Source organism: Cyprinodon tularosa, unplaced genomic scaffold, assembly GCF_016077235.1.
Source record: "Cyprinodon tularosa strain WSP-4 unplaced genomic scaffold, ASM1607723v1 ctg401, whole genome shotgun sequence".
Taxonomy (NCBI): Eukaryota; Metazoa; Chordata; class Actinopteri; order Cyprinodontiformes; family Cyprinodontidae; genus Cyprinodon; species Cyprinodon tularosa.
In genome coordinates this window covers 109,952-128,844 of record NW_024039121.1, presented here as the reverse complement: position 1 = coordinate 128,844, position 18,893 = coordinate 109,952, and the positions used below count along the sequence as shown (strand labels likewise).

Here is an 18,893-nt window from a genome sequence, read left to right as displayed (position 1 = left end):
AGACCATGAGAAAAAGAGAGCAGAGAAAGTGTGGACTGCTGGAAGAACTGCGGTGAACTGGTGAAAGAAAAGTGAAATGGCGTGCTCAAAGATGACCCTGCACATTTAGAGGATGTTTGGCTCAACCTGCTGCTGTGAAGCAGGATTCTCCACCATGAACAGAATCAACAATAAATCTGGATCCAGGCTCAAAATGAGCTCCTTGATATGTGCTTGAGAATGGCTTAGTCTCCGGTTAAACCCAGGTTTAAAGCCTTGCAGGGCAGCCTAAAGCCCACTGCCAACATTAAGACAGAAAAAAGAAAGAAAATAACAAACCATCAGTTCAGGGGTTTGAGAAAATATGGGAATCAGGAAATTATCTATAAACCAAACTGAACGATTGTTGTTCTCTACTTAAAAAAACACTTTAGATTTTAAAATGGAAAAATTTAAAAACTTTTAATATCTTTATTTAAAAATTCAATGCATAACATGGATGCATAATAACCTAATTTTATTTCAGTGTTAAATTCTTTTCAAGTAACAGATTATAGTTAAAAATGTCTCCGTATCTTTACTGGTTGTTACATTTCTTTATTTGGAACCCACTGATCTTTAATTGGTTACCACTGGTTTATAGTCTCTATGCTCCAGTTAACGATTAATCGATTACTAAATTAGCTGCAGATTATTTAAATACTCAATTAATCTGATTAATTGATTTCAGCCCTGATTACCACAGATTTTTGTTTCTAGACGTTTTTGGCTGTGGATATTTGTTTGCTTGTTCTCCCTGTGGATGTGTGGGTTCTCTCTGGGTACTCTGGCTTCTTCCTACAGTCCAAAAACACGACGGATAGTGTGTCTCTGTGTTCCCCTGTGACCCCGCCGCTCACCCTCAGACTGCTGCAGATCAGTTGAATATATAACCTTTAATAACTCACCACTAAATACGCAAAGTCATATCTCCATTGATAACCTTTTCTTAAAGGGACGGCAGCCTCAGGTGGAGCGTTCTCCATGCTGGCGCTTCACTCTGAACTCATTGACCTCATAAATCTACATCCTGGTTCCCTCTGATCTAAACACTCCCTCCTTTTTCTTATCTTTATTTTTTTGTTGTCTGTTTCCATTTAAAAAGAAAACAGATGATGACATGAACTCTGTTGTTCTTTAAATTGGTCTTAATATTATTTTGTGCATTTTGTGTTCTTTGATTGAACCAATAAAAGCGAAGAGCTGAAGTTGATCCCAAAGCAGATCTAAAGTTTACAGATTTAGAAACATTTTGCTTAATCAGAAAACCTCTTCCACCTGTTCATGACGGATGAGAACGTGTTCCTCAGATTGTTCTGAGGAGCGTCTGGAAGCAGGTTCCTTGTTCTCCATCGGTTCCCTAACCGCCTCCTCAGCTCTCTCTCTCATCTTTACCGATTCATGACAGCTGGTTGTTTATTGAAGATCCGACATGTTTCTTCTCATGAAGTCCATTTCCTAGAAGTAACGTAACGGTTCTGTCTGTGTCCAGCCACCCAGCAGTCTCTGTTCTGCATCAACGGGACTCGCTGTTCCGACGGCGAAGCCTGCGTTCTGGACAGCGAGCGGTGCGACGGCTACCTGGACTGTTCGGATCACAGCGATGAAGAGAACTGCACCGGTAGGTTTAAAACCATCCTGGAGGATTTGGTACCAGTGGGTTAGAAATATTGACCCAAAAAACAATCAAATCTACAGGTGCTGGTCATAAAATTAGAATATCATGAAAAAGTAGATTGATTTCAGTAATTCCATTTAAAAAGTGAAACTTGTATATTATATTCATACATTACATACAAACTCATATATTTCAGATGTTTATTTTGTTTAATTTTGATGATTACAAATGACAACAAATGAAAATCTCAAATTCATCATATCAGAAAATTAGAATATTGTGAAAAGGTTCAAAATTGATGGCCCCTGGTGCCACACTCTAATCAGCTAATTAACTCAAACCACCTGCAAAAGCCTTTAAATGGTCTTTCAGTCTAGTTCTATAGGCTACACAATCATGGGGAAGACTGCTGACTTGACAGTTGTCCAAAAGACGACCATCGACACCTTGCACAAGGAGGGCAAGACACAAAAGGTCATCGCTAAAGAGGCTGGCTGTTCACAGAGCTCAGTGTCCAAGCACATTAATAGAGAGGCGAAGGGAAGGAAAAGATGTGGTCGAAAAAAGTGTACAAGCAAGAGAGATAACCGCACCCTGGAGAGGATTGTGAAACAAAACCCCTTCAAAAATGTGGGGGAGATTCACAAAGAGTGGACTGCAGCTGGAGTGAGTGCTTCAAGAACCACCACACACAGACGTATGAAAGACATGGGTTTCTGCTGTCGCATTCCTTGTGTCAAGCCACTCTTGAACCACAGACAGCGTCAGAAGCGTCTTGCCTGGGCTAAAGAGAAACAGGACTGGACTGCTGGTGAGTGGTCCAAAGTCATGTTCTCTGATGAAAGTAAATTTTGCATTTCCTTTGGAAATCAAGGTCCCAGAGTCTGGAGGAAAAGAAGAGAGGCACTTCATCCACGTTGCTTGAAGTCCAGTGTAAAGTTTCCACAGTCAGTGATGGTTTGGGGTGCCATGTCATCTGCTGGTGTTGGTCCATTGTGTTTTCTGAGGTCCAGGGTCAACGCAGCCACATACCAGGAAGTTTTAGAGCACTTCATGCTTCCTGCAGCTGACCAACTTTTTGGAGATGCAGATTTCATTTTCCAACAGGACTTGGCACCTGCACACAGTGCCAAAGCTACCAGTACCTGGTTGAAGGACCATGGTATCCCTGTTCTTAATTGGCCAGCAAACTCTCCTGACCTTAACCCCATAGAAAATCTATGGGGTATTGTGAAGAAGAAGATGCAATACACCAGACCCAACAATTCAGAAGAGCTAAAAGCCACTATTAGAGCAACCTGGGCTATCATAACACCTGAGCAGTGCCACAGACTGATCGACTCCATGCCACGCCGCATTGCTGCAGTAATACAGGCCAAAGGAGGCCCAACTAAATACTGAGTGCTGTACATGCTCATACTTTTCATGTTCATACTTTTCAGTTGGCCAACATTTCTATAAATCCTTTGTTTTTATTGGTCTTCAGTAATATTCTAATTTTCTGATATGATGAATTTGAGATTTTCATTTGTTGTCATTTGTAATCATCAAAATTAAACAAAATAAACATCTGAAATATATGAGTTTGTATGTAATGTATGAATATAATATACAAGTTTCACTTTTTAAATGGAATTACTGAAATCAATCTACTTTTTCATGATATTCTAATTTTATGACCAGCACCTGTATACTAAGTCATCAAACCAGTTTGGATCCGACCCAGCATGGATTCCGACCTGTCTGAATCCATGCTGGGTCGGATCCTGGTTTGAAAAAGGAGGCAGGGAAAGCAGGATAAAGCCTTAGCCTCGCTGCATGCAGTTAGCCTCGCTGCGTGCAGTTGGCCTCGCTGCATGCAGTTAGCCTAGCCTTGGAGCTAAATAATCCTATAAACCTGTCAATCAGCTGCACTTTCTAACAGACGACTGTGACATCAGCGCTGTGGAGGGAGGTGGTGAATAAATAAAGCTGCTTTCAGCTCTGGGTGCAGCAGAGCTGCTCCCCAGGATGCTCCTATCTTTGCATTGAAGAGGAGCTGCTGAGCTGGACGACTTTAACCAGATGGAGGAAGATTTATGGAAATATGTCAACGATCCAACGACGAAGGAAACGGCTTTACTCGTCATCCATCCATTTTCTTCCTCTTTATCCGGGGCCGGGTCTTAGAGGCAGCAGTCTAGGCAGAGATGCTCAGACTTCCTGATCCACACTCACCTCCTCCAGCTGCTCTGGGGGACCCCGAAGAGAAACCGGGCCAGCTCAGAGACACATACCCCATTACACTACCCTTGAAAAACCGTGCCGAGACCTGTCCGAGCTCAGTAACTGAGATAACTTATGGTGTGTAAATGGAAAGCAAACTGAACTGAACCGAACCGAGCTAACTGCAGACCAGTTCCAGAGGTGGGCTCGGCTCGGTTTTTCCCTGGCTCGGTTCTCTGATAACAAGAGCGTATGAGCAGAACGCGCCATCTCCGTCTGGCTGCACATCCCGATTCACACTCCATTCCAGTAGTTGGCGGTAATGCGCCTCCGGAAGTTGCTTGCCAACCAACACAAAACAGGAGAAGAAGAAAAACTATAAACAACAACCGAAATCTTTTGATTTGCTTGATTCCCTCTTTCTTCGTCTTCTTCTTCTTGTGTTTTATGGCGGTTGGCAAACAACTTTTGGTGCATTACCGCCACCAACGGCTTGATTTCCTCCTTCAATACTGACAGTAATACCGCAGATCGTCATGGTTGATTGTGTCTAAAGTGGTGTAGTGCTGCCACCTGCTGGTGGTGTTAAATAAATAACCAGCTGTCCCTTTAATCTCCCAGTGGACACGCGTGCCTACAAAGTCCAGAACCTCCAGTGGACCCCGGACTTCTCCGGAGCCGTTACTGTGACCTGGTCACGCCCCAAAAACCTGCCCCTGAACTCCTGCTACTTCCTGGTCTACTACAGGTGAGCTCTGTCACCAGGAAGGTGGGGAAATCTGAGCTTTACGCTCCGCCCCCACGTGGCTCATCCATGGTTTCTGTGTCCAGGCTGGTGGGGACACAGCAGTGGACCAGCATGGACACCCACAGCAACAAAACCAGCTACAGGCTGACCGTGCTGAAGCCAGACACCACCTACCAGGTGAAGGTGCTCACTCAGTGCCTCAACAAGCTGCACAAGACCAACGAGATGATCACCATCAGGACGCCGGAGGGATGTGAGTGCTGCAGGTGTTCTGTTCTGTGACAACAGAGGTTGGAACCTAGAAAAATTTGTTTTTTTTTTATTTATTCCCTCATGGATCTGAGGATTCGCCGATGAGAACATTAGAAACCCGTTCTGACCAGCTGGGATCACCTGATTCTGGTCAGCGGCTCGTTTCTCCATGTAGCCATGTTTCACGCAGCGTTTTCTGTCTCTTCCCGGCGACCTGGAGCAGTGCCCAACCCTCCCAGACACCTGCAGCTGACGTGCGACCGAGGCGAGGACGGGACGGTGAAGGTCAGCTGGAGCCCACCTGACAGCGGACGCGGTCTGATCAGAGAGTACATCGTAAGTGATCCCATGGTCCCCATAGATTTATTTTATTTATTTATTTTTTTATTTTTTTATTTGAATAGGGACAATGCACATTAATGAACATCAGTATAAAAACAAATGTAAATATGCCGGATTATAGCTACAAAGCTAGTTTCCATCCGTAGTCCCTAGGCAGGCAAATACATAAGAAAGAACATAACATACAATACAAGCATCACAAGGAAATGTTAAGAGTTTAGTGATTACATGACTGGTTTGTTTTCATCTGTAGTTTGAGTTGGGCTTTGAAGCTGATCAGTGTAGGGCTCTCCCGTATGTGTAGAGGAAGACTGTTCCAGATATTAGTGGCTCTCACAGAGAGAGTGTTCTGACCAAAAGTTGTTCTTCTGTGAGGGACCTCACAGTCTCCTCTGGAGAAGGCCCTGGTTCTCAGGCCACTTGAAGTCTTGTGTTTGAACAGAGTAGACATAGGAGGTGGGGCTAGTCCATGTAGAGCTTTATAAATGAAGCATACATACTTAAAATTTATAAAATTTTCAAAATTTAAAAGATTGTACTTGTTTAAAATATTACATACATGGAAAGAATTAGGTTTTTGGTCAAACACTTTTAGAGATTTTTTGTACAGTGATTCAATTAATTTTAAATTGGTAACTGTGGTGAGAGACCAACTTGTGATGCAGTATTCAATGTGAGATAAAATCATTGAGTGGAGAACAATTCTAGCAGCACCAAGTGTTAAAAAAGACCTGATTTGCTTAAAATTTTTAAGGTTAAATTTGACAGTATTGGCAAGTTTTTTGATATGATTTTTAAAGGACAAAGTGGAATCAAGCATCACACCAAGGTACTTGAATTCTGTGACAAGTTGTAATTCTTCTCCTCTCAAGAATACTCCGGAGCTTTTTATTTCCTTTGATTGCTTTGAGAACATCAAACAGACCGTTTTTTTTTTATTGAGAAGCAAACATGATTTAAAAAACCAGTCATTTACTTGCACCATGGCTGAGGTCAGAATAGAAGCTGCCTCTTTAACACTTCTTGCATGAGTATAAATTACAGCGTCATCTGCATACATTTGAAAATTCACACTATTACATGTTTTGGGAAGATCATTTATGTACAGGGAGAATAACAGGGGACCTAGTATTGATCCTTGCGGCACACCGACAGAGACATCCAAGACCGATGATTTTATACTGTCAATTTTTACACATTGTTTTCTTGAGGATAGGTATGATTTAAGCCACTGAATTGCCTCTGGTGAGAAATTGAAGTCTGACAATTTTGTTAGAAGAAGTTCATGGTTGACAGTGTCGAAAGCCTTTTTAAGGTCAAGGAACACTGCACCAACACAGGGGTATATATCCAATTGACTTTTCACCTTTTCTATAAAAAAGCTGTTTGCTGATTCAGTGGAGTGGTTTGCTCTGAAGCCAAATTGCATTGCATGTAGTTTAAAGGGACTATTATTTAAATGTTCATTTATAATATTTGCTACCCATCTCTCAACAACCTTGGAAACAACTGGAAGTATACAGATTGGTCGATAATTGGATACATTTGAACTGTCACCAGATTTAAAGATTGGGGTGACTGTGGCCAGTTTCCAGGATGATGGGACAATTCTCTGTTTAAGTGATAAATTAACCATGTGAGTTATTGGAGCAATAAGGGACTCTTTGCATAATTTTAGGAGATGAGTGTCTAGTCCATGAATGTCTTTAGCTTTCGAATTTTTTAGTGAACTAATAATTTTGGAGACTTCCGGCCCTGTTATTTCGCGTAAATTAAAAACAGGCTGTGTGAGATCAATGGACCTTGGTTTAAGATCAGGAGATGGAAATAATTTGCTTATTTCTCTCACAGAATTTATAAAATAATTATTCAATTCATTTGTCAATAGATCTGGATCAGTCACAGCAATATTGTTAATTTTCAACTCAATTTCTTGTTTTGCTTTTTTATCCTTCCCTATTAATTTATTTAAACTTTGCCAGATCTTTTTGGAATTTCCATTTGCTTCAGAAATTATGTTCATGAAAAATGTTGCTTTAGCCTTTCGCATAATTTGAGTAACCTTATTTCTTAGTGAGGTAAATTTATGCCTGTCTGTGATGAGATGGGATTTCATATATTTTTTTAGTTGCTCATCTCTGTCTCTCATCCATTTCTTACATTCTTCATTCATCCATGGTAATAGATTTCTCTTTCTTTTGTTGTGGCTTCCCCTTTTGGTAAAGTTTAACATTACTTCCTTAATTTTCTTGTGAAATAGACAGCTGCTATTTTCAACATCTTTACTTTGAGTGATTTCGTTCCAATCACAGCTTTGCAGAGCTTCCACTAGATTTGGTAGTAATTTTTTGGGAATGATTGTTTTGGGTGAGACTTTTGCACTTGGCCTATATGAATCATTAAAACGTTTTTTTGTAAGTTTTCTTGAGAAGAAGATGGCATTATGGTCAGACAACCCAGTTACATAATTAAAGGTTTTGATAATTCTTCCAGGTTTATTTACAAGAAGCAAGTCTATCAAAGTTTTGGAGTGTGAAGTTATTCGAGTAGGTTGTTCTATTAACTGTTTAAAATTAAAATGTTCAGTGACTTGTTTCAGGTTCTTTCTAGCTTTCTTATCATTCCAGTTTACATTAAAATCTCCAATAATTATAATTTCTTTATTTAAATCACAATGATTAAGAAGAAGTTTTAAGTTGTCATAAAAATCCAATCTAGCAGATGGTTTAGGATACAAGCAAATTACAATAAAAGACATTTCAGGTGAGAGTGAAATTTCTACACCAACATACTCGAGCTGGATTTCTTCTGGCCAGTATATCCGTCTACATTTTAAAGCGCTTTTAACATAGAGAAGAACACCTCCACCCCTCCCATGTGCCCTGTCATTCCTATAAACATTATACTCTGGCATAGTTACCACTGAATCTGGAGAGTTGTCTGATAACCAGGTTTCAGAGAGCCCCAGAAAGTCGATGTTAGAGTTGCAGAGTAGATGTTGAAGCTCTTCATTTTTAGATGCCATACTCCGTATATTCAAGTGTCCGCCTAACAAGCCTTTTGGTTTGGCCTGCGGATCCCAGATTGTTTTTGCCTGGTTAAGCGTATGGAAAATCTTAGATGTCCGATGTTTTTTGAAAACAAGATTTCTCTCCTTCTTTTGTAGTGGAGGCCCGGCTAGCTGTGGCCCAGGTGGTGGAGGCCCGGCTAGCTGTGGCCCAGGTGGTGGAGGCCCGGCTAGCTGTGGCCCAGGTGGTGGAGGCCCGGCTAGCTGTGGCCCAGGTGGTGGAGGCCCGGCTAGCTGTGGCCCAGGTGGTGGAGGCCCGGCTAGCTGTTGCCCAGGTGGTGGAGGCCCAGCTAGCTGTTGCCCAGGTGGTGGAGGCCCGGCTAGCTGTGGTCCAGGTGGTGGAGTCCCGGTTAGCCGTAGCCCAGGTGGTGGAGGCCCGGTTAGCCGTGGCCCAGGTGGTGGAGGCCCGGTTAGCTGTGGCCCAGGTGGTGGAGGCCCTGTTTGCTGTGGCCCAGGTGGTGGAGGCCCAGTTAACTGTAGCCCAGGTGGTAGAGGCCCGGTTAGCTGTAGCCCAGGTGGTGGAGGCCCGGCTAGCTGTAGTCCAGGTGGTAGAGGTCCGGTTAGCTGTAGCCCAGGTGGTAGAGGCCCGGTTAGCTGTATCCAAGGTGGTGGAGGCCCAGTTAGCTGTAGCCCAGGTGGTGGAGGCCCGGCTAGCTGTAGTCCAGGTGGTGGAAGCCTGGTTAACTGTAGCCCAGGTGGTGGAAGCCCGGTTAGCCGTAGCCCAGGTGGTGGAGGCCCGGTTAGCCGTAGCCCAGGAGATGGAGGCCTGGTTAGCTGCAGCCCAGGTGGTGGATGCCCAACTAGCTGAAGTTGTAACCCAGGCAGCTGAGATAGGAACCAGGGTAGCTGTAATTGTAGCCTGGTTAGCTCAGGGGTTGGGCCTGCTAACTGTAGTCCAACATGGCATGTGCTCCTAGCCGGTCCAGGATTTATTTCAATATCACCAGCTAAAAGTAAGATTAGCACAAGTTCCAAAGCCCCCAGGGATGATCTAGTTGTAAGTGAACGATCAAGTTTACCTGGGGGTGGCCTGGCATATCCAGAATTGAGAAATCTTGTGAACAAGAGGTATTGATTCCTCTTTACTGCGTATGGAGTTGAGTTTTCCATTTTACGAGGGCCCGTTAAACTCCAGAAAAGGTAACAATTTACAACAAGGTAGCAATGAAAAATACACATGTTGATGGCACAATCCAAGGAAATTTGATGGTTTTGGAGTCTTTTTTTGGCAAAAACACAGGACCTGCCTTACTGTGTGTCTGCACCCTGGCAGCCATCTTGTGGCCAAGATCAAGTGCAGTTGTCCTTGATCTGATAGATACTTTATAGAAGCTTATAGAAGAACTGTTAACCCCTTTAAAAAATGAATCTGAGGAAGAAACGGTTAAAGATGGCTGTTTGTGTGCAGCTGTCAGACAAAGAAACAAACTTCTGAGCACAGGGAGAGAGGGCCATTAAAGCAAAGCTGTCATAGATCTATGGTTTTTAGATCCCATCCTGCATCATCAGCAGTTTTTGCAGGTCGTTTCACAGAGGAAACCTTCAGCAGAAGTCATTTCTCAGCTCAGTCTAATCAGTCCCAAACCAGGAAGTGGCTGCTGGCAGCCAACTGCTCCGTATTCTATTCAGTTTATTTCTATAGCTCCAATTCACATCATGTCATCTCAGGTCACTTTCCAGTTCACCAGATCATCCAGTCAGATTGATTCAAAGTTTTCTATCTAAGGAAAACCAGCTGATTGCATCGACTCATTGACTCTTCAGCAATCCCTCACACTAAGCATGCTTGTAGCGACAGTGGAGAGGAAAAACTCCCTTTGAACAGGAAGAAACCTCCAGCAGAACCAGGCTCAGTCCACTGGGGTTCAAGGAGACAGAAGCAGACATAGAAAAAGAAGCATAGATACAAAAGGCAACTGTAAAAAGCGGCCCAGTGAGATTCACTGATAGCAGCTGGTCTGGCTAATAGGGCAGTTAATTGCATATAATCGCAATTATCAAATCGCAGAATTACTCAATTTTAGTCACCTTACATTTATCAAGATTAAGATAAATTAGGTCAATTTCTCCCTGCAGCCTTTAGGTGGCAGTAATATGCCTCAAATTGTTTTACCAAAACACACAATGGAAGAGACAGTTGCAGGAAGTAGAAACTTTTTTCCCACAAAGTTTACAGTAAAGTCCTGTAACAAGGTCATAAAAAACTGAAACCACCAATTGAAACATCTACACATATGTGCTTGGTTTTAAATCGCAATGAAATCGCAATTTTGGTTAAAATTCATTGCAATTTTTATTTTTGAATAAATCGTTCAGCCCTACAGGCTAAAGCCGCTGTCACACTTTAACGATTTAGACCAGCGTCTGCCTGACGTCCGAAAAATCTGGACAAAAACGCTGGCATATGTTGGATAAGTAACGGGTTTTGTATAACTTAGGAGCAAGCTGGAGTACGTCGATATGCGGCGAATACATTTTTAACGTACGCCAGCGTCCGCCATCCGTGGGCCATCAGTTCCAGGTCAGTTATCTGATGGCTGACATCCGTTCAGTGTCAGTTCCTCATCAGTCGTGGCGTCTAGCTGATCCTAAACCTCTGAGTAACTTCTGAGTAACTTATCCAGAACTTCTCTCCAACGCATATCAGCATATCTGACGTGTTCCAGACGAGCGCTGAACTTGTTTCTAACTTCCAGCTACTGTATAATGGCGTATTGGCAGCGTTTTGGTATAAAGGGGGTTCACAGGAGCCTCGTGAGACCATCCTGATCTCGCGAGCTTTCAAGGTTTCACTCGCAGATCAGTCTGGAGACTCTCCGTTAAAGAAAATTTGGAGCCGTTCACCAAACGAACGTCCAATCAGCGTTGGCTTTGAGGCGGGTTGAGGCGTGACGCAACGAGAAGCGCGACAGTTCAGTCTAAAGAACATGGCGGCTTCAGCCGATGAAACTAGCGTTAGCGTTACTATCGAGCAAGTTTTATGGGAATTACAGAGTATTTCTTCACTGAAAGAAGAGCAAAACACTGCTCTGGAGGCTTTTCTCAGAGGAAAAGATGTTTTTGCTCTTCTCCCGACTGGTTTCGGCAAGAGTTTGATCTATCAATTGGCTCCTCTTCGTCGTCGCTCTGTTAGTACGTCATATGCTTCGTTGATCTGATTGGTTTATTTGGCCCGTCTATCACCAACATAGGCCAATCAGCTAACCAGTATTTTCGCCCCTTCCCTAAATTACTTCAACGGAAGGTTTCCAGATGGATATGAGGAGCAAATCCATCCGGCGGAGTCAGGTTAGGTTTACAGGAGGAAACCGTCAGTTCTCCTCCAGACTTCATCCCCATCATAGGGTGAGCCAGAAGGTGAGTGATGGATCCTCCCTGCGTTCACGCCCACCACCAACACACTTCCTAGCAGACATGACGCTCAATCTGCTGACACCAAAAACCTTCTTTTTCTTTTTCTTTATTCTTTATTCTTTTTGTTTTGGAGCAGTGATGCACCATAGGGGAGCAGCTTTAACTGATGCTTGTGCATCATTTCCTGGGCATTAAGCTGCCGTGCGTTATGCAGAAGTTAGGCTGTTGTTGGACAGAAGTTCTGGACTCATTATGAATACTCTATGTTTACGACCAGAATAGAAAAGATCCATAGAAAGTGCAGCGTATTCCAGCGTTTTAGGAGATTCTGGGACGTCAGGCTTATGCTGGCTAAATCAGCAAGGTGTGACAGCCAAACAGCAGTTAGCCTGATCTTTAAGAAAAAATGACTGACATGAACTGATGGATTTTAGCGTAAACATAGGATGTTGCTACAGTAGGTCCTTTCTAACAGGGCAGGACTTTAAGCTGCTTATTCCCGTTTTTACTAATGTGTAACTTTGTAAAGTTGCTGCTGATTCTTTGATGAAATTCAAAGTTTGGACTTAAACATTAAATTAAAAAAATATTTTCTTTCTTCTTTATGCATCAAAGCAGTAAAATCTAAGCAGGATTGATAAACCAGAAGCTGATCAGACTGGTTGGTCATAGCTTTATGTGGGTGTGGGCAGGTGGAGTACAGCCAGGACGGCCTTCCTGACTGGACGTCTCAGAGATGCAGCTCAGCTGGAACCGAGGTGAAGGAGCTGCAGCCGGACATCCTGTACAGATTCAGGGTGAGGAAAACCCTCCCGCCATCTTGGCCTTTTTTTATTTTATCCCTTCGCTGGTTATGCATTCAGAAATGTTTTCCAGGTGGCTGCAGTGACCAGTCGAGGTGTTGGAAACTGGACGGACATTAAATCCATCATCCCCCAGAAAGGTACGACAGCATTGGCTCACCGTGTAACGCTGCCATCTAGTGGCTCAGATATTTCCCCGTCCATCTTTCTCATTATTACATCTTAAACACAGATCTTATCCTTTTAGCTCTGCAGAGTTTTAGACGCTCTTCTAGATTCTTCTTCTGTCTCAATGATCTTAATGTTTTAGTCACTGCTGCATGTTTGACTGTAGGCCTGAAAAATGTAAACCCAACATTTCCAGATGGTTGATGGAAACGAGGCTCAGCTATTGTCTTTAAAGGCTTCATGTTTCCTTTTTCCAGCCTGCTTCAATTCTATTCAGTTTATTTCTATAGCTCCAATTCACATCATGTCATCTCAGGTCACTTTCCAGTTCACCAGATCATCCAGTCAGATTGATTCAAAGTTTTCTATCTAAGGAAAACCAGCTGATTGCATCGACTCATTGACTCTTCAGCAATCCCTCACACTAAGCATGCTTGTAGCGACAGTGGAGAGGAAGAACTCCCTTTTAACGTGAAAAAACCTCCAGCAGAACCAGGCTCAGTGTGAGCGGCCAGAAAAAGAAGCATAGATACAAAAGGCAACTGTCAACCAGCTCCACAGGCGGCCCCGTCCAGGAAACACACAGCCAGGCAGACGAGCTCCGAGCCAGCTCCCATGTCAGAGGATGAAGAGAGCACATCCAGTTAGTCACAGTCAGAGAAACAGGACTACACTGGAAAACAGGCCAAGCTCCAACATCTAGAAACAAAGGTGTTGATGGCAGCAGCACAGCTGATATTTCTCTCCAGGATGGAGTCACAGCCAAACAGGAACAGACCAGATGAAGCTACTATGAGAAAAAGCAGAGAGAGCAGAACGTTAGAGATTGAACTAACAGATTCTGCAGAGTGGGAGAATAGAGATAGAATGAAGCAGAATGATGAAAAAGGGGTCCCTATGTCCTCCAGCAGTCTAAGCCTATAGCAGCAGAACTATAGAGATAGATCAGGATAACCTGAGCCACTCTAACTAGAAGCTTTATCAAAAAGGAAAGTTTTAAGCCTAGCCTTAAAAGTAGACAGGGTGTCTGCCTCACGGACTAAAACTGGTAGTTGGTTCCACAGGAGAGGAGCCTGAGAACTAAAAGATCTGCCTCCCATTCTACTTTCAGAAATTCTAGGAACCACTAGTAAACCTGCAGATTGAGAGCGAAGTGCTCTGTTAGGAACATAAGGAACAATCAGATCTCTGATATAAGATGGAGCTTGGCCATTTAAGGCTTTAAATGTTGTCATGCAGGTTTCCTTCACAGTGGTTAAATAACAATGTTAAAGGTTGCACACTTATTCTAATCATGATCAGAGTTTAAGATATACTGAAATATCATGAAGTTATAAAACCAACAGCGCTGTGTATGCAGCTAGTGGATGAAGCTAACTGGTGGCTCCGGTGCTCTGCTCTCGTTAGTGAAGGAGAACTGGAGACCACAGTCCAGTGATGCTGACTTCGTCGCCATCTTTGGAGACTTTCAGACTCGTCTAGCAGAGACTACAGGGGTCTCACCGCTGCATTTCAGCACTAATCCTTAAAAAAGTCGCTGCTAAGCTGAAAATGCATGTTGCTTAGCAGCACTTTGACGTACATGTCTGCTTCCCCCATGTTCATTTCAAGTTTGTCAAGTTAGATTTCAAAAGTCTCCAGTGTTTTTAGATGGCAGTGACACGTTTCATCACATTTAGCTCTAGATTTGCTCACGGATATGAAAATTTGAACTGTCCTCAGTTCACCAAGGCTCGCTAAAGCCTCAGCAGCAGAGAGAAAGCTGTAAAAATAATAATAATAACCCTGGATTATAGAAAAAAGTGTAGACTTTTCCCTTTTCCGTTGAGTTTAGCAGTAATCGATGGAGAGCGGCTGTGACCCTCTCTCTGCTTCCCTCAGCGCCGTCTCACAGGCAGCCTTCTCCTCCTAACTCGCCAGCATGCAGTCGGAGCAGAGAGGAAACCTGCTCTGTTTTCCCACAACCTGGATCCTAAAGCAGGATCTAAATATCATGGAAATCTAGTTTGTTTTTTTGTTTTTTTCTGGAAATGTTGCACCAGAATATTTACCTAATTACCTCCCAGCTTGGATCCATTTTTCACCTCGTAATGCTCGTTCCTCTGATAAAACTAGAGGTAAAGATTAGACTTAGATTTATTTTTTCATTAAGATAAAGATGAAGCAGTAAGCTGTGCATAAAGCAGATGGGTAATGCTTCCTCCTCTCTGTGCTGCAGCTCTGCCTCCTCCCTCAGTCAAAGCCACCAACATCTCCTCCAGCTCCATCTCTCTGTCCTTCAGCCTGAGCTCCCGCTCTGAGGTAAGAGCTTCCCCTCCAGTCGGGACGCAGCCATCCTTCCTCGTTCTGGTTGGTCTTTCATTCTGTTTCTCTCCTCCAGCTGCAGTATTTCATGGTGGTTCTCTTCTGGCAGTTTGACTCTCACGTGAAGGAGAGTCATCAGTACAACGTCACACAGGGACAGTTTCAAGGTAAAACCTGCTGGATGGGATTTCATCTTTTAATGCTGGAGAAATTGTTCTGAAAGATTGTCTGAGGAGAAAAAGAAAAGCCTGCAGCTTCTCAGCGTCGCCAAAACTCAGAACCTCCAGATCTGTTTGGGATCTTTTCTCTAAAAAGAGCAGAGAATGTAGGACTGCGGCTCACGGCTGGTTTACGTACCCAATCAAATCGAATTAAAACAAGAAATCAGATTAAGAAATCCTGCAGTTGTTTCTTTTGGTAGAAATGCTGTTAAAGAATCCTTCTATTGTTTGCTGGGAGCAAATCATCGTTCCATTAATGGCCTCATTTCTTCTGTAGCAGAAGAAATTTAACTGATTTAACTTTTTAATATTGGAGATACTACAATCTGACGCAGAAGCCTGATCAGTAACGACTTTGATGTTTGTTAAATATAAAACAAACAACATCATGTCTGGTTTTAAGCAATAATTTAAATTAATATTAGGTTCTAAAGGATTTCTTTATTTTAATATTGACCTCATAACTCATAAGGGTGGAGGACAGCGGAGCATGTCTCAGATATTCAGCTGGATATTTAGAATAATGCATTTGTCAGATATGTTTCTTATTCCCCTTTTTTGTGGTGGAGTCATTAACCTTTGACCTGTGAGATTACCGTCCTAATTATGTTTGTGAAGTTCGACTGAGCTTTAAAAATTAAAATTAAAAAAAGGAAAGAAAAACATTTTTTCTAACCCTCAATTAATTCAAAACTCAAAATCACTGAATCCAGACTGGTACTTTCTTTTAAGTTAAAAAGCAAACCTTTAAAAAAAAAAACTTTCAGAGACATAGACAGGTATGGGGCATTGCAGGCTATCAAAGAAGCCAAACGACCCCCATTCCAAAGGGGGGGGACCCGTTCATCCGTTTCTATTTGCATGTTTTCTAAAGTAAAACCAGGCTTTGTTGGGCTGCTGGATAAAACCTGGAACTAAACGCTATTTCTGACATTTTGAATTGAAAAATCTTCCTGGATGGAAGAGAAATGTCTTCAAACTTGGAAACAAAGTCCAGTGGATTGATATTAACTTTTTGGGAAATTAAAGGAATATTATCACACATCCTCACCAGGGAAGTTAATAAATGTTTGTGAAGTAAGTCTGAGTGTTTCTGTCGTCCGCAGCCACAAACCTGACAGCGGGGACGGTGTACGAGGTGTCTGTGTGGGCTCACACCAGCGTAGGAGACAGCCCCACCGCGCTGTCCCACTACCAGACCGCAGGCACCCAGCCGGAGCGCCCCTTCCTCAAAGCCAAGGCTCTCAACCAGACGGCGGTGGAGTGTAGCATCAACAGCGGCAGCAGCGCCGCTTCCTTGGTAAAGGCGGCGACACAGTGATCAATGATGAGGGACGGACGTATGGAGCCGAATTACAGACCAGAATTAACAATCAAAAAAATTATAAATGATAAAAGCAACTTTCTTAGATTTTATTTCTATATTTTCTTTAAAATTTATAATTTCATGTTTTACGGTTGAAATCAGTATCCTTTCCTTTCCCATTGAGTTGCGTCCCAGTGTTTACGGGGATGGACGTCTGTGTCTTCGGCAGGCGTAGAGCTAACAGAACTGGCAGCGTTGCGAGGCAAGGGCTCAAACATGTACGGCTGGAAGCCTTCTACACCAAACCAAGCTTCTGCCGCCCTGGCGTCCTCTTCCACAACATCTTCGTCCCCGCTTTCCTCCTCTAAATAAAAAATGGATGACGGAGGAGACTCATCCACGACCTCCGACACTAAACTCTCCTCCTCTTGCATGTTTCCGCTGTCCATAGCGTTCCTTGACAGCGTCGTTTCTAAGTCACCAATTTAGTGCTACTTGGTCCCAATGGAATTTCCCATTGGGAACCTGCTAGCACTAAGATGCTAACTGTTAGCACGATGCTTCCGACAAAAAGGTTACAATCAAACTTGTTTGCAAACCTTCCACCAAAACAATACCGCCCCCTCGATAATCGACCAATCACATTCACTTTATTCACCCGTGTAAAGTCGTGTACTACTCGGGAGAATTCGGAAATGCAACGGTTGGAACAGCCGCTTCCCTACAACATTAAAAAGGTGACAAAAAGAGTCTCAGCTTATTTTTCTTCTGTTTAAGAACTGAGGGAAGGGGAGGACAAAATGGAACATATTAAAAATAACTTTCATACAGATTTTAGACAAATTAAACAGTTATTCTACTTGGAGGAAATGAACGGTTTTTGTTGACATGAATTCAAAAGTAGTGTAGCTTAATATGGCTAACTGACCGTGCTAAAAGAGGCTAACCTGTTAGCTACTGAGCACAGCTAGCCACAGCGCTACCCAGCTCTTCATATCCTGGTCTAACAGTTACTTTGTTCACAAGAAACATTTTTTTTTAGTTTTGTTTTCGCTCACATAAAACTTTATCGGTCATTAGACGCGCTAACGCTACAGAAGCTCCCGACTCGCCACACTGACGCTGCGTGATGTTATTATTGTCGTCTGAGCAACCACCATGTTTTACATCATGTGGCAACGTTCAGCCAATCAGGTAGCGTAACGCCACTAGCATGAAGCAGGACCCGATCAGATCTGGTAGCCATACCGGCCATCGCTGTGGTTAGCACAGCTTTGCTAACCTCTGTCCGTCGTAGCAGCGACTACAGTGAAAAATAAAATCTGAGAAAATGTTCCTTTAAAAACCTGTTTTTGGTGCAGAAGATTTTCAAATTTCATTTTTTAATTTGCATTTACAAAAACTGTTCTTTGTAACTAATGGAGCAGAGGTCAGTCCATAACTCCCACCCCAGGGCTGTGTGCTCGGCCCCCCTCTGTTCCCCGCCATTAAGGGCCACTTCAGCAGATCCTGGTGTCTCCATGGTAACAATAGGTCCTGCTTGGTGGCTGCAGAGGAGCGTCTGTAGCTTTAATTATCGGTAGAGACCCATAAACTGCCACCACCATCATGAAGAAGACCTTTTATCCATTGGAGACGGATAATCTGACCTGTTTCAGTCTGAGAGGATGAGGAAGAGTTTGCCCTTCATCATCTGATTAGGCTGAAAACATTTAATTCAGGCTTAATTCGGGATCAGAGCTACATTATTCTCATCTCTGCCTGTTTAAAACATTACTATGACAAATATTTATCTTAGAAGAACTATTTTTAAATGTTTGTTTATTAGACAGCATCAGTGGAAGCAGCTGAATATGGCTGAAACTGTTTTTTTCCCACCATGTGTGCAGGTGTACAGTGTTTTTTATGCCACCTCCTTCCTGGATCTGTATCGCAGTCCCCATCAGGTCCGAAGCACGTCCCCCAGCCTCACGGTGACGGTGGACAGCGATGAGCAGTTTCTCTTCCTGGTGAGTCCGTCTGCAAACTCTAATGCTGCGTTCCAGCTGAACGCCTTTTCAGCATCGGCCGGGACGTTCATCAAATGCGTCCAAATCATCTGAGCCTTGAGAAAAATGTCGACATGCCATGGCGGCCAATCGGAGGATGAGCAGGGAGCTGCCAAGGAGACGGTTCCTGCATCCAAACGGGGATCTCTGCTCCTGCAGAGCTGTCGGCATAAATCCATCAAAAATGACCAAGAATATATTTACTAGGAGGACGTAACGGGAGAATCCTCTGATAGCTCCACCCACACTGGCAAAGCAGGTTGTTAAAGGAGAAGTCTGGTCAGCAAGGAATAACCAATGGATAATAACTAACACGTTCGCAGTGATTTAATGAATTTAGTGTTAATCAGTAAAAAATAAAAACAATCATTTTCGTTGCGATCACTGAGTCTGGGAGCGGCCATTTTTGCCCAAATATAGTAGCCCCTCCCTCCTGCCA

General features: G+C 43.2%; 1 protein-coding gene across 3 annotated transcripts in view; it reads left to right on the top strand.

The window, feature by feature from the left end:
• sorl1 (sortilin-related receptor, L(DLR class) A repeats containing) overlaps nucleotides 1–18,893 on the top strand; it is a 168,941-nt gene that overhangs the window by 134,778 nt on the left and 15,270 nt on the right. For all 3 annotated transcript variants that reach the window (XM_038298187.1, XM_038298186.1, XM_038298188.1), the window contains exons 33-42: nucleotides 1,511–1,639; nucleotides 4,463–4,589; nucleotides 4,673–4,842; nucleotides 5,065–5,177; nucleotides 12,297–12,401; nucleotides 12,481–12,547; nucleotides 14,794–14,876; nucleotides 14,956–15,046; nucleotides 16,207–16,400; nucleotides 18,296–18,415. In XM_038298187.1, coding sequence (XP_038154115.1) covers nucleotides 1,511–1,639; nucleotides 4,463–4,589; nucleotides 4,673–4,842; nucleotides 5,065–5,177; nucleotides 12,297–12,401; nucleotides 12,481–12,547; nucleotides 14,794–14,876; nucleotides 14,956–15,046; nucleotides 16,207–16,400; nucleotides 18,296–18,415 — 1,199 coding nt within the window. The remainder of the gene's footprint in view (nucleotides 1–1,510; nucleotides 1,640–4,462; nucleotides 4,590–4,672; nucleotides 4,843–5,064; nucleotides 5,178–12,296; nucleotides 12,402–12,480; nucleotides 12,548–14,793; nucleotides 14,877–14,955; nucleotides 15,047–16,206; nucleotides 16,401–18,295; nucleotides 18,416–18,893) is intronic.